Source organism: Acomys russatus, chromosome 11 (genome assembly GCF_903995435.1).
Source record: "Acomys russatus chromosome 11, mAcoRus1.1, whole genome shotgun sequence".
NCBI lineage: Eukaryota > Metazoa > Chordata > Mammalia > Rodentia > Muridae > Acomys > Acomys russatus.
In genome coordinates, this window is record NC_067147.1 from 11,863,455 (window position 1) to 11,878,651 (window position 15,197).

At 56.0% G+C, this 15,197-nt stretch overlaps 1 protein-coding gene across 1 annotated transcript; it reads left to right on the forward strand.

Moving 5' to 3' along the window:
* Positions 1–255: 255 nt before the first annotated feature.
* Vegfa (vascular endothelial growth factor A) lies at positions 256–14,844 on the forward strand (the record flags this gene model as incomplete). Its single annotated transcript, XM_051152670.1, has 8 exons — positions 256–1,107; positions 3,971–4,019; positions 6,892–7,088; positions 7,871–7,947; positions 8,286–8,315; positions 10,073–10,144; positions 11,317–11,448; positions 13,593–14,844. Coding segments are annotated over 8 exons (1,431 nt in total), but the record flags the coding sequence as incomplete, so codon positions are not given.
* Positions 14,845–15,197: the final 353 nt, after the last annotated feature.

The window sequence follows — 15,197 nt, forward strand, 5'->3', positions numbered from 1 at the left end:
GAAGCGCAGAGGCTTGGGGCAGCCGAGCTGCAGCGAGGCCGTGGTGCTGGGGGCGAGCTGAACGGCGGCAGCGGAGCTCTGTCGCGAGACGCAGCGACAAGGCAGACTATTCAGCAGACTCACCAGCCAGGGAGTCTCTGCTCTGGGATTTGATATTCAAACCTCTTTTTTTTTCTTAAACGTTTTCTAAAATCTGTATTGTTTTACGCTTTAATTTATTTTTGCTTCGTATTCCCCTCTTAAATCCTGCCAACGGTTTGGGGAGGTTGCTCCTTCGCTCCCTCAAATCACTTCGGATTTTGCAAATCAGCAGAGGAAAGAGGTAGCAAGAGCTCCAGAGAGAAGTCGAGGAAGAGAGAGACCGGTCGGTCAGAGAGTGCGCGCTGGAGAGCGAGCAGAGAGAGGGACAGGGGCAAAGTGACTGACCTGCTTTTGGGGGTGACCGCCAGAGCGCGGCGTGAGCCCTCCCCCTTGGGATCTTGCATCGGACCAGTCGCGCTGACGGACAGACAGACAGACACCGCCCCCAGCCCCAGCGCCCACCTCCTCGCCGGCGGGCTGCCGACGGTGGACGCGGCGGCGAGCCGCGGGCAGGAGCCGAAGCCCGCGCCCGGAGGCGGTGTGGAGGGGGTCGGGGCTCGCGGGATTGCACGGAAACTTTTCGTCCAACTTCTGGGCTCTACTCGCTCCGGAGTAGCGGTGGTCTGCGCCGGAGGAGGCAAAGCGATCGGAGCTAGGAGAAGTGCTAGCTCGGGCCTGGAGAAGCCGGGGCCCGAGAAGAGAGAGAAGGAAGAGGAAGAGAAGGAAGAGGAGAGGGGGCCGCAGTGGGCGCTCGGCTCGCAGGAGCCGGGCTCATGGACGGGTGAGGCGGCCGTGTGCGCAGACAGTGCTCCAGCCGCGCGCGCGCCCCAGGCCCCGGCCCGGGCCTCGGTTCCAGAAGGGAGAGGAGCCCGCCAAGGCGCGCAAGAGAGCGGGCTGCCTCGCAGTCCGAGCCGGAGAGGGAGCGCGAGCCGCGCCGGCCCCGGACCGGCCTCCGAAACCATGAACTTTCTGCTCTCTTGGGTGCACTGGACCCTGGCTTTACTGCTGTACCTCCACCATGCCAAGGTAAGTGGTCGTGCCCGCCTGATGTCGCCGGGCCGTGGCGAGCGCCTCTCCCGCTTGGGGACGTGCGTGCGTGCGAGCGCGCGCGTGGAGGCTTGGTACCCCACGCGGGTCCTTAGGCACTGGGCGCGAGGCGTCCCCCTCTGTCGTCGTACGTGGAGGGGGAGGGGGTGCGCGCTAGGTGGGAGGGCGCCAGAGCAGTCTCGCCGCCCACGCGGGCCCTGCCCACCCACCAGAGTCACCGCACGTACGATCTGGGCCGAGCAGCGGAGGGCGGGAGCCAGAGGAGGAGGCTGAGGGGGCTGGGCTTGCGCCGCGGCTGGCGGCAGAAGTTTGCTCCGGGTCGCGGGTCCCGGGAGAACTGGAAGTCTGAGCAAAGGGGGCGGGAGTCCGGAGCCCAGCGGGCATGCCTGGGGGTGCTCGGACCTTGGACCGAGGGAGGGCAGAGATCCTGGAGGGGGCAGGGCGCGGGCGACCGAGGGGGCTTTGCTGTCACTGCCGTTCGGGTCTCTTCGGCCCTTGCAGTGACTTTGGGAAAAGTTTTAGGATAGATTGCTGCAGGGACCCTCTCCTACCCTTCTAGCTTGTTGGGCCACCTGCGCCGCGCCACCCCCTCCCGTCCCCGCTCGCGTCCCGCGCGGTGCCCGCCCTCCCCCGCCCGGCCGGGCGCGCGCGGCGCAGAGCCGATTACATCAGCCCGGGCCTGGCCGGCCTCGTGTTCCCGGAGCTGCGGCTGCCGGAGCCCGGAGACCCGGGCGACGAGCGGCGCCCCTCCCCCCACCGGCCCTCCGCGAGGAAGGTGACCTCTGGAGGTATCCCCAGCTTCGGGACCCGGAGAAACTCCCTCTCCTCCGTCCCCAACTTCTACCCGTGCCTTGCGATAGGAAGAATTTCCCGACGCCCCTTCTCCCTTTCCCCCATTTCCTGCCTGGTGTGTAGAGAAGCCCTTCCCATCCTTTAAAAATTTCCTTTTCTTCTCGAAGACTCATCGGGCCCTTCCTGGCCCCCGGGTCCAGGAAAAGGACGGTGACTGTCAGACGTGGGGGTGCTGGGGCCCACCCTCAGGTTCTTTGTGGAAACGCTAACCTAAGTTTTGAGTTGGTGAAGGTGTGCATCCTTCCCCTCCCCAGCAGCTCTAGTGAGCTGTGTTTCAGCTTTTTTGAGGTGTGTGTGTTGGGGGGGGGGGGTCGGGGGATTGTCAGCGAAGGGTAGACTGACATCACCCACTTTCTCCCTTTTGGAAAAATGACTTGATATTTGCTATGACAGGGGTAGCCTGGAACTAGCTCTTCTCACCCCTTAGGCAGGATCCCTGTCAGTATGTCACACACACACACTTTGTCCTGGCAAAATCCAATGCCCAGAGAGCAGGTGGTTTAACTCTGAACTTGCCCACCCAGCATGCTTATTAAGGGGTCCTTTTCCACCCGTTCCCATCAGCCCTCAGCTAGAGAGCCTTCTTGGAACAGACGCAGAAGGAAGGAGATGGGCAGGGGGGTCCCTGCCACCATCCAGACTTCCTCAGACCCTGGCACAAAGGCCTTGGTTCTGGGCCTCCATGTGGGGAGGAGGGGCAGGAGTGCCTGGCCACAGTGTGACCTTCAGAGGCCCCCAGAGAAGGGCACCTGGCCAGTCCCTGCTTAGAACCTCGCCATCTGGGAGGGGGGTTCAAAGTTTCTGTTCCCCTCTCCATTGGGGTTTAGCTAGAGGGCTAAGGGAGAATGACTGTCATGGGGGGGGGGTAGTTGAGAGCCTGAGGTGCAGGGCCTACCTGAGGCAGCTGCAGCGGGAGGCTATCCCTTGAGAAGGGCTACCTCTGACCTTGGCCCTGGAGGCAAGGCTGAGGGCCCTGGATGGGCTTGCTGTTGGGTGGAGAAAGAGAAAGAGACAGAGCAAAGGTGGGAAGCAGGTGGCTGTGGGGAGTTGGTGGGAGGGGGAGACCCTCAGGGAGGCCTAGGAAACCTTTGCTTGCTACTGTCAGGTCCACATGGCCTCTTCTTGATGTCCTTCACAGCTTCTGGGGAGAGTAGAAAGGAACTGGTGGCAATGAAGTGGGTTGGGGGGGGGGCTCAGGTGCAGGGTGGAGTGGGGGACCCCGTTGGGAGCTGGGCAGAACTGAGGGGGAGAGCGCTTCTCTGGCTACCTTTGAACACAGTGCCCTGCCCAGGCTTGGGGATGTGGTGGGAGTCCGGAGGCTAGCCAGGCTTTGGAGCTGTAGTGGGGGGGGGGACTTTAGGCCGACCGGGGTGGGAGGGAAACACGACTTGCCTTCCTCCCAGCGGTTCACTCCTTGAGCAGCAACCTGTGGGTGTGCTGAGTAGTCCTGAGGTCTGGGACGAGTTCGGGTGGGGGAGGGAGGGTAGGTGGTGCCCTTCGGTCCTCTGCACCCCCCCCCCCCCGCAGCACCAGCTCACCCTGGTATTTGTCATGTCAGCAGAGAAGGTCACCATGTTGTTTTTCTCGCCCCCAGTCCTTCCTTCCTGCCCCAGTCCAAATTTGTCCTCCTGTTTGACCTTAATACTCACACCCATGGCTTTGGACCAGGGAATCAGGGGCAGTGAGAAAAAGGAAAGGGGGTAAGACCAGGGGAGGTGCTGGGGGCCTGGGCAAGGCAGGGTTCTGGCATTTTCCTCCCACGTCTCACGAGCTCCCCAACACCTGGCTAGTCTGTAACTTCCATGGGTTCAGACTTGAAGCAGGCTGGAGTAGCAGGACTTGCTGTCTGACTCGGAAGCCTTGGGGAGCTGGGGCTAGGGCTTTGGGAGAGAGAGGCAAGAAGAGGTCAGGGATTCAGTGGCCAGACCTTTGCACTCCTGTGGCTGTCTCTGCTTCTGCCAATGCTTTTCACTCTTTGTTTTGTCCTCAGTGGTCCCAGGCTGCACCCACAACAGAAGGAGAGCAGAAAGCCCATGAAGGTGAGTCCCCGTGCTCTTGTCTGTGTGTGTGTGAGGGGGGGTCGGGGTCGGGGTAGGGGTGCATGGATAAGCCCCATTCCTCCTTTTCAGACCTGGGGGAGGGGGGAAGAGCACAGGAATACGAGGATCAAGATTGCACGGGTACTGTGAGCTCAGCTCTTGTGCTTCTTAAGGTGTCTTCTGTTCAGCTTTCCTGCTAGAAACAGGACTTGTTGCTTTTTCTAACAGCTTTCTCAGGGAAATTTTATCTGGAAAGGCTGCCGCGTGCATGCGCAGGCGAGGAAGGCAGTGCTCAGGGTTTCCAGATGTTCAGGGAGGTATCTCTTGTACCCCCTTCTCCCAAGGGAGGATAGATGTTTAGTGCCACTTCCTACTCAGCTGTGGGCCACTCGTGGGGGCTGTGACTCTTCCTGAGTTAGCTGGAGGCATGAGGAGGGGGTGGCATGACAGGAGGGCATCCTAATAGGACTCCCAAGCCCTCAGTTTACATTTCTCCGAGTGTGGCAGCTTCCATAGATTGCATTCGGGTGCTGTGAACTTCCCTGCAGGACCAGCAGAGGGCCGGCTGTAGCTCTCAGGCGCCCCGCCCCCCTGCCCAGCCCTGAGTCCGCCTGCCTTTTGTTCCAGTGTGGTTTGGAGTACCGGTTCCTCCCATTTCTCCGGGGACGCCCTGGCTCTCTCCAGCTTTGAGTGTGGCCTCTGCTGCAGCCGGATGCCACTCCCCTAGTGTCCTTCCTCTGAGTAGGGAAGGCCCTGGGGTCTTCCTCCAAGCTAATTTCCCTGACCCAAATCCAGTGTGGCTGCCGGAGCCAGCCAAGGAAGGCTGGTGATGTCCAGCCGGTTTTGCCTTCTCCCTCAGGAGCCCTCTCTCTGGCTCAGGGCCTGGCTTTCTGCCACTCCCTGGCCCCTGCCACTCACAGGCCCCTACTTCCAAAGCGCTACCCGCCCCCTTCTGCTTCCTAGTGGGCTCTGTGGTCTGGGAGAAGCAAGACAAATGGTCTTTGTTTGATGGAGAAGAGGTTGTCTGCCATAAATAAGGAAAACCACGAGAGCCTGATGCCGGAGTGTATGTGTGCACACGCCCTAAGCAGCATGCCGCTCTCTTTGGGGGCAGGGGCCAGGCTCCCATGAGTACTGGCCAAAGCACTTCCTCCACCTCCTGTGGGCCTTGGGGATTCTAAGAAGTATTTTTTTGGAAATAATTCTCCTTTTAGGTCTTTTTACCTTCGGCTCCTGTCCCCGTCCATTGCTTAGGTCACATCTTTCTGCGCGAGGCTGCTAACTAACTAGCCAGTGCCACCTCTGCCCCAGCCAAGATGAAGGGTTAGTTTAAAAAAGAAATTCTGGGTTAGACATCTTCAATATAGACTTGCCTTGAAAAGAATTTTTCAGATCGGATCTCATGTACTTTTTTTTCTTCTCCTGGCTGTGTTCTATATTAACTCTTTGGAGGTAGACAAGAATTCTGTGCTTGTTTGTCCAGATAGAAAAGAGAAACCCTTGAAGGAGGCGATGGGGTGGCAGCTTACTTTTCCTGTTTGACATCTGTGGCCATTTGCGCTACCTTTCCCTTGGTGCCCCAGGTTCTCCCCAGCCACCTGTCCGTCTTCTTTACTTTCCTGAGGGGTGGTGGTGGTGGTGGGGAAGGACCCTAGTGAAGAGTAAAAGGGAGGTTTGGCTGTGGCCCCAGGTTGGGAGGGAGGAGGTGTGTAGTCTCTGGAGCGTGCACCTTAAAATGCCTTGGTGACATTCCAAACTTTGCCACCTGGAATTAGAAAAGAGGAGTTGTTTTCAGAGTTAGCAGAGAGGCAGAGCTCCCTCCCTCCACCTTCCTGCTCACTCCGGTGTCTTTAGAGGTCAGGCTAACCCGCTTCTACAGATAGCCAGTTGGAGGGCCAGGCCCAAGGTCACAATAACTGCTAGCAGAGCCTGGGCCCTTGTGTGGGCTCCTGTTCCTTCGCTCACTTCAGGCACGGGCTTCTGAGGGGCAGCCTTAGAGGTGTGATCAGACGTGGCAGGCTGAGCCACCATTTGGTGTTCCAGAGAATTCCTATATGCTCTAACGCCCTACTCCTTGGCCCTGAAGTATGCCCTTGCACCTCTCATGGAAGTTGTCTCTCCCCTGTCCCCCTCCAAGCCAGCTTCTAGAAATGCTTGGTACAGAGGCAGCTCTTGTTTTTTCCATGATGCAAACAGTTTGCTCTCTTGGGCGAGGTTCTTAGTGCTGGCAGACCTGTGTGGCGTGCTTGCCCACTGCCACCTGCTGATTCGTCTTCAGCTGAAGTCTGGGGAGGGGGGAACTGGCGGGGGCCTCCCGAAGCTTCTGTGTTTGCACATGATGTAGGTGTTGGAAGGCTTGGCTGTCGTAGACCATTCTCACTGCTTCTTGCCAGCAGCGTGGCCTTTGGGGCAGATTACGGACTTTCTCTGAGCTGCTCGGTCCCTATTTCTAAAATGGAGTCCTGGTTGTACTTAGTGGGAACTTGGGTGGTGTGTGGGGCAGGGGCAGAGTATGTATGTGCATAGCTGCTGTGCTGTCCAGCATGTGTTTGGCGAGTGGCTGTTGGCCTGGTTGGTGTGAGGGCCATAGATGTGAGAAGAAAGTGGAAAGCAGGTGTACCCACACTCAGACTGTCCTCTGGTGTCACTGTTGGTGTGAACTTGCTGTTACAATGAGGAAGAGAGTCAGATGTGGCAGGCCACCTCCCTTGGACCTAGATCTCTAAATGAGGGAGGAGAGCTTCAGTTAGATTTTTGGGGAGAACTTACCGGATATGGAAGCTCTGAGGAATGGTCTTACAAAGCTCGTTGGAGAAGAGTCTGGCCATCTTTTGTGTCACCAACCTGCCCGTTTGTCATCCCTCCCACACAGTGGTGAAATTCATGGACGTCTACCAGCGCAGCTATTGCCGTCCAATTGAGACCCTGGTGGACATCTTCCAGGAGTACCCCGATGAGATAGAGTATATCTTCAAGCCGTCCTGTGTGCCCCTAATGCGGTGTGGGGGCTGCTGCAATGACGAGGCCCTGGAGTGTGTGCCCACCTCGGAGAGCAACATCACCATGCAGGTGGGCGCCTGTGGCAGAGGGGACAGGGGTTCCTCGAGGGCGGGGGCTACAAGGAGGGCCATTAGAAGGTTGTCTGGGCCTCTGCCTGGGAAACAGCTGGTAGGAGGAGCTGAATTGGGGTTGGCGGTGATGAGGTGTGTGTGTGGGGGGGGAGGGGGTTCTTTTCTACCTTGGGGAAGAAGATGCCTGCCTGCACTTCTGTATTTCCCTGCCGAAGTTCTCCATGATTTGACCATCTCCTCTGCCTTGCTGACCTTTGCTCCCTGAGCTCAACAGGGAGCTGCTGCCCACAAGAAGGCTCTTCTCTTTCTCCGGGAGAGCCCAAAGGCTTTCCCCCGCTTGAGGGGCTTTGCAGAGTTAAAAAGCCAGTCTTGGGGTGCTGCCTAGTGATGGGTGGATCTGGGCCCAGACAGGGTGGAGAGTGGGGGGGAGCTCAGTAACATGGGGTGGGTAGCTCTTAGGTAGCATTTAGGGGTCAGGGTGAAGCCTGGGAGGGGATGAAGAAGGATGGTGAGAATCCAGGACCTGAATTCCCAGCCTGGCCAACCCTTGCAGCCATGTCTGCTCTAAAAAAGAACGGGTGCTCCTTAAGGTCAGCAGGGTTGGGGGAGTTGGGGTGACCTGAGGCTCTTTGCTGTTAGAGCCCTGGTCCCCCTGCCTCCACCAGCTATCCCTGCTCAATAGAACCCCTGGGTGCTGAAACAGCAGGAGCCCCGGGGTGTCCCATAGGGGTATGGCTGGCTGGGTCACTAACCTCTGTGATCTGCTTCCTCCCTCTGCAGATCATGCGGATCAAGCCTCACCAAAGCCAGCACATAGGAGAGATGAGCTTCCTACAGCACAGCAGATGCGAATGCAGGTGAGGACCCAGCTTCACACTTAGGTAGCACACAGCTGGTGCCTGCTCTGAAGCAAGTTGAATGTGTTACACTTGTTAGTAACTGTGTGACTGTGGGCATTTGACCTCAGCAAGCCGCTGGTCCTCACCTCTAGAAGATGGGTTCAGCAACTCAGTGTAAACCTCCCCCCCACCCCCCGACCCACACACAACATTGTAGGGATCAACTTTGTCATGATGCAGAAAGATTAAGATAGCATTGCTAAATCGGAAACATCACCTTAAGTTATTACCGTGTTGCCATTGTTGTCATCTTAATTCCTCTGTGTCTTTTTCCCCCCTTTCTCTACCCATTGCAGACCAAAGAAAGATAGAACAAAGCCAGAGAAGTAAGTGATCACATGTTAGCACTTCTTTCCACTTGTCTCGGGTTGGGGCTTTCAGCTTCCTCTCTTGGGTACTCTGATGGCCTCAGTGGGTTTGGGGCATCGTATGGGTGGTGATCCAGTGACAGCAGAGAGGTGGAGCCGGCTTCAGGCTTATGGATCTAGGATGACGAAGAAATCTAACCTGGAGTCTGCTGTTTCTGCCCCCCAGCCCCGAAGAAGATGCTGTCCTCTGGGGCTCAGGTCCTTCCTGGCCAGAACTCACTGTTTCAGTGTGGGTGGGGGTGGGGGGTTGTTGGGGACACTTGCACCCACAGCAGAGTGAGGGAGAGGGAGTTGATGCCAGAGGGTCATTTCTTTGTATCAGAGGATGGAGCCTTGGCGTTGCTATCTTTGTCCACCCTGCTGGATTCTTAGGTCGCAGGCGATCTCTTGGTGTGTATATGTTTTCCGTAGGAGTGGGGCAGGTAGCAGAGGTAGCTCTCTTAGTGTGTGTGTGGTGGTGGTGGGTGGCTGGGGAGGAGGTGGGGTGGTGGCCATTTGCTCAGGCTTCCTGTTGCTTGTTGTGGAAGGTCAGGTCAGGATGGGAGGGTGACCCACATCGCTGGGGAAATGAAGTTGCAGGTAAGGAGAGATCGAGAGAGAGAACACCCATACCCCCTTCCCTCCCCGCTGCACTTTTCTGTCTGCCCTACCATATGGGGGGACATGAAGTCCCCATGCCTCTCCCTAAGCCCTGCCCCCTCCCCCAGATTCCAGGACTGCTGTATCTGCCAGAGGGACGGTCTGGGAGCTTATCAGTGAGAGAGAGGCCATGCTCCAGTGAGAGAGTAGCCCAGTGTGGAGAGCTTTCTCCTTCCACCCTTCCAGGATTTTCTCCCAGGCAGGACAGAGCTGTCCTCTCCTCAGGCCCCTTCTTCCCATCTCTTTCTCTGTGGCAGACAGGCAAGCGAAGAGAGTGTTGGTTCCCTGGAGGGTGGCAGGCTGCATCCTGTCCCCCTCAGCTCTGTTTCCGCCCACAGGGAGAGTGGTAGGGCTTGCCTGAGCTCGGAAGAGAGTCTAGTGGCAGGCTTTGACAAGCTGGAAAGAAGAGGCTCTGCCAATTCCCATGGCCCCCTAATCACACACCCATGCTGCACCACTGCTCCTTCTCCTCCTCTGGTCCTGCCATCAGTGCTGGGCTCTGAGGACACTCCGCCAGCCAGCCCCATCTCTCATCCCAGATGACTGCTGGGCAGCTGCTGCCCCGAGTCCTGCCCCGGCTTTTATGCCATCTCTCTAGTAACTTAACTGCTCCCTCTCACCAAGGATACTACTATGAGGCAGGGCCCCCAGAGGGGCTCCAGTTGCCACACTTGGAAATGAAGGAGGAAGTTTCAGAGCGCTGCCCACTCCTAACCTTTTCTCCTTAAAGTCTGGCTTAGACCTTGTATTACCTCCTGACCTTCAGGGTCTAACTGTACTGGGACCAGGGGCCACATGACACAGCCTTTCACAGCCTGTTGCTCACTCAACAGCCCCGCCTGGGGCTGGGGTTGCCACCCTATGGTGGGCAAAGTGAGGAGGAGGGTGTGTGCTGTCCTCCGTGCCCCCCCCCCCCCCGGCCGCCCATGCCTGAGGTCCTTCCCGGAGACTGCTCCAGGGAGTGACTAGGGTGGCCTACGGGTCTCCTGCTCTTGCCTCTCTGTCTTCCTCATATGCTCCTCTCTTCTCTTCCCTCTCGTTCTCCTTCTGTCTGTTTCTGTTTTTATATTTTCCAGAAAATCAGTTCGAGGAAAGGGAAAGGGTCAAAAACGAAAGCGCAAGAAATCCCGGTTTAAATCCTGGAGCGTGTACGTTGGTGCCGCTGCTGTCTAATTCCTTGGGGCCTTCCTGGCCTCCAGACAATCGCCTGCAGTTCCTCTAACCCTGCCTCCCCACCCCCACCCCCACCCCACCCCTCAGCTCCCCTCTGGTTCTTGTCCTGCCCTCTTCCTGGCCTCAATCTCTCTCTCTCTCTCTCTCTCTCTCTCTCTCTCACTCCACTAATGGCACCAATGGGTACACTTGGTGGTGGCGTTGCTGGTTCGGGGTGGGGTGGGTGGAAGGTGAGTAGGTCTGGAGCAGCCAATTCAGGGAGGGGACTCTGGCTTGGCTGGGCACCGACTTTCTCTCACCCACTGGGCATTGGTGGCGGGGCCATCGTTGGCACGGGTGCTGGGCATTGGGGCCCTCTCACCCAACTGGTTTCCACTGCTCTAGGCTCCTGCACATGACTGGAGGGTGAGGGTGGGGTGGAGGGCAGATGTGGAGTGAGTTCAGGGATATGATGGTGGGGAGCGGATTGTGGTGGGACGAGGATGAAGCCTGAGTGCATGAGGCACTGTGTGGCCGCCCCCTTCCCATCTGATGCCTGGACTGGAGGGTAAGCCCTCTGTACTCCAGCCCAACTGAGGTTACCGTATAGAGGTCTTCTAGGGTGGCTTCCCTCTGGTTAGAGCCTGTGGTGGGCTCTGGAGGCCTAGCTGGTGGGCAATGCCTCTGGATTTGCCTTGCCTTCTGCAGGCCCTCTCCCTTGGGGGAAGGTCTGGGCAGGGGTCCTTTTCCAGGGAGAAGGTACCCTGGTGGTCTCATAGGCCACTCATCACTGTCCCCAGCAGGTAAAGAGTCAAGGTGTATTCTGGGCACAGCAGCAGTTGGGGCCCTGTGGCCCAAGATAGGGCCATGTCTTCGAGGGGCACAGCACTGCCCCTTATGGCAGCCTTCTCCCTGCACTCTGCCCGCCTGTGCCCTCCTCTTCCTGGAGGCAGATGTCCTGCCAGCGCTGCGTCTTTCTGCCACTCTCTTTCTGTCTTCTGCTAGAGCGCTTGGATCTTTCCAGAATATGGAAAGGGCCTAGGAGCCGACGAGCTGGGTGGGGAAGCCGTTGTGGACATGTTAGGGGGTGTTGCATGGGTGTTTTTTTTTCTCTCTCTCTCTCTGCTGACGCTCTAGCTTAGATGTCTTTCCTTTTGCCTTTTTGCAGTCACTGTGAGCCTTGCTCAGAGCGGAGAAAGCATTTGTTTGTTCAAGATCCGCAGACGTGTAAATGTTCCTGCAAAAACACAGACTCGCGTTGCAAGGCGAGGCAGCTTGAGTTAAACGAACGTACTTGCAGGTTGGTTTCCAGAGGGCGAGCGAGAGAGTCAGAGAGGGGTACTGCAGACACGGGAGAGAGAGAGAGAGAGAGAGAGAGAGAGACAGAGAGACAGAGAGAGCACGCTTGTGAGGGGCCAACTGCTTGCTAAGCTTCTAGCTGCCTGTGTGGTGGCTGCTGCCTTCTCTATTCCTGAGGCTGTGTGGGGCCTTGGGCTCCAGTCTGACCTGGCAGGGCTGCTCTGAGATGGCCCTGGTTGCCTGAATGGATAGCCTGCTGTGACTTCATGTGATGGTGTGGACGCAAGCCGTGTGTTGTGTTCTGTGGTCCTGCTGCTTGCGGAGGCTGTTGGTGCTGATGTTGTTAATTCTATCTTTGGTGCAAATGCTAAAGCCTGAAAGCCCTTCTGGGTATGGAATGATGTCTAACAATGTCCCCTGGCTGTACCTTTGCCGCTTGAGAGCCTGCACAGCCGGCCTCTCACCACTCAGTGTACTTTTTCCTGCGCTTGGAGCTTTATCTCCTGCTGTCTGTGTCCCCTTAAGACTATGGCTTCTTGAAGTCAGGCCGGCTCCCTCAGACAGACAGACCGTGTCCTCCTTAGACTGGGCTTCCCGAAAGCGGGCCTCTGCTGTTGGTTTAGGATGAGAAATTCTTTCTGTATACTTCTGAGGATGCCAGGTAACTTATCCTGCATCAGTCAGGGCAAGGGTGAAAATCCTGGACAGCCTTCACGTTTCAAAATGCTTCCAGTGAGGTTGCAGGAAAGCGCCTGACGTGACTCTGGGCCTGGTTCACAAACCTTCTGGGATACCCAGGTGTCTGTACTCCGTGCCCTTTGTCCATGTGGACCAAGGAAATGTCAAGCTCATGAGCAAATATTGTAAGTGACAACATTTAGTGGGAGAGTTCAAGAGCACAGGGTTGTTGGTTGGCAGCTCACAGGGGTGTGTATACCAGTGGGGCCTATCCTAAGGTGAGCGTCACCTCCGGAGAAAAAGCTTTTAAGGGACCAGGCCCCCCAGGTAGAGCAAGGATTCTTCGGCATATGCCCCCCTCCCCACCTGCATTCTTGTGTCTCGTGGGTACTCAAAAATCACCAGGGACTAGGTCCTGGTTGTTGACGTGAAGTTGTTCCTGTGAAACACTGGTGTGTTAGTGCCGTGACAAGGACTCTTCCAAACACGAGGCCTGGGTGAAGGGGATCACTTCTCCAGAGGGTTTGAGGCAAGAGAAAGACCTTTGCATTGTAGAATTTCTAGAATGACCTGGGAGCTAATTGAAGTCACCTGACTTCCAGAGGTCCACTACTCCCCCCCCCCCCCCCCCCCTCCCCCGTGTCTGGGAATTGCATTTCCAAGACTGGGTTTAGGACCCGTGATCTCAGGTTGTCCCCAAAGCAACCAGCCAGGGGCAGGAGGAGCACGAGGAGAAAGTTCTGGAGACCCCCCTCTGCTTCAACAGGAGGAGCAAAGTCACTGAGTTGTCTGTCCTCAGTCTAAATTAGACATCATGTGGTAAAAGGCAGGTAGGCCCCACCTCCCTTTCCCCCCACCCCCCACCCCTAGGCCTACAGCTGCCAGGCCGGTCAAGGTGGAAGGAAGCTAAGGCTGAGAGAGGTGTGAGGAGCATAGATGGTTTTCTACCTTCTAGGAGCTTCACAACTTTCTACTTGTCCTCCCCACCCCCTTGGGCAGAGCACATCCCTGTGGGTGGGCCTCTGTCAGTGGCCTAGGTCAAGGTATTTTTCCCACGCCCTGTCTATTCTTCTAAACCTACCTTAGAGTAAGAACTGAAAATCCTGCAGGGACTCTCTCCCAGCTAACTACACCTAACCCTATCACCTGTGTGCTGTGGAATGTCACACAAGGGCCTGCTCTTTGGTAATTGCTCATTTGTTGCTTTGTGAGTATTTCCTTGTCTGTTTTGTCTCCCGTAGGTTGCCATCTTTAGAAGGCAGGGATGGGTCTCTCTCTCTCTCTCTCTCTCTCTCTCTTTCTCTCTCCACTGGGACTCTGTCTCACCTACACCTTTGGGAACTCTGCCCCTGTGGCACCAGCCTACGGGAATCCATGGGCTCCCAGGCCTGGGGGAGGCTGCTTGTCTCCCGGCCTGGTTCCTGTGGCCCTAACCCCCCTGCCGCCTCTTTTTGCCACTTCCCACAGATGTGACAAGCCGAGGCGGTGAGCCGGGCTGCAGGAAGGAGCCTCCCTCAGGGTTTCGGGAACCAGACCTCTCACCAGAAAGACCGACTAACCATGTCGCCACCACGCCATCACCGTCACCATCGCCGACAGAACAGTCCTTAATCCAGAAAGCCTGACATGAAGGAAGAGGAGAGACTCTTCGAGGAGCACTTTGGGTCCGGAGGGCGAGACTCCGGGTGAAGCATTCCCGGGCAGGTGACCAAGCACGGTCCCTTGTGGAACTGGATTCGACATTTTCTTTTACTTGCTGCTAAATCACCAAGCCCGGAAGATTAGGGAGTTTTATTTCTGGGATTCCTGTAGACACAACCCACCCACCCACACCCACACACATACACACACACATATATATATATTATATATATAAATAAATATATATGTTTTATATATAAAATATATATATATTCTTTTTTTTAAATTAACTTTGCTAATGTTATTGGTGTCTTCACTGGATGCGTTTGACTGCTGCTGACTTGAGTTGGGAGGAGAAATGTCCCTGCTCGGATCCTGACAGGGGAGACAATGGGATGAAAGACTCCGGTGTGGTCTTTTGTCCTTCTTATGGAGGCCGAAGTTCTTTTGCCTGCCAGGGAACATGCAAGGCCAGGGCACGGGGGCATATCGGCTCACTTCCAGAAACACGACAAACCCATCCCTGGCCCTGAGTCAAGAGGACAGAAAGATAGATGACAGATAAGAGACAAAGAAGCTGGCTCCAAGCAGGAGTTTGGGGAGCCTCAGGACTTGCATGCTTTGTGGAACCCCACTGCATGCTGCAAAAGAGAGCACCCTGCCCCTCTGGGCACTGCCTGGAAGAACCAGGAGCCCCCTCCAGCCTTCAGCTCTCTCCTCCACTTCGGAGGTGTCCGGGAGGTGTCCCGGTAAAGAGAAGACATATTGGTGGAAGAAGAGGCCTGGTGATGGCTCCTCCTCCTGGGAACCCCTCCTTCTCCCTACCCCACTTCCTGGGTACAGCCCAGGAGGACCTTGTGTGCTCAGACCATTGAAACCACTAATTCTGTCCCCAGGAGACTTGGCTGTGCGTGTGAGTGGCTAACCCTCCCCCATCCGATCCCTTCCCGAGGCACAGAGCAATGGGGCAGGATCCGTAAGCCCCTCATGGAGGCAGAGAAAAAAGAAAGTGTTTTATATATGGTACTTATTTAATAGCCCTTTTTAATTAGAAATTAAAACAGTTAATTTAATTAAAGAGTAGGGTTTTTTTTTTTTCAGTATTCTTGGTTAATATTTAATTTCAACTATTTATAAGATGTATCGCTTGCTCTCTCTTATTTGTACTTTTTTTTTTTGGCGTGTTGGTGTGTGTGTGTGTGTGTGTGTGTGTGTGTGTGTGTGTGTGTGTATGTATGAAATCTGTTTCCAATCTCTCTCTCCCAGATCGGTGACAGTCACTTGCTTGTCCTGAGAAGATATTTAATTTTGCTAACACTCAGCTCTGCCCTTCCCTTGTCCCCAACACACATTCCTTTGAAATAAGTTCAATATACATTTACATACTATATATATATTTGGCAACTTGTGTTTGTATATAAATATATATAT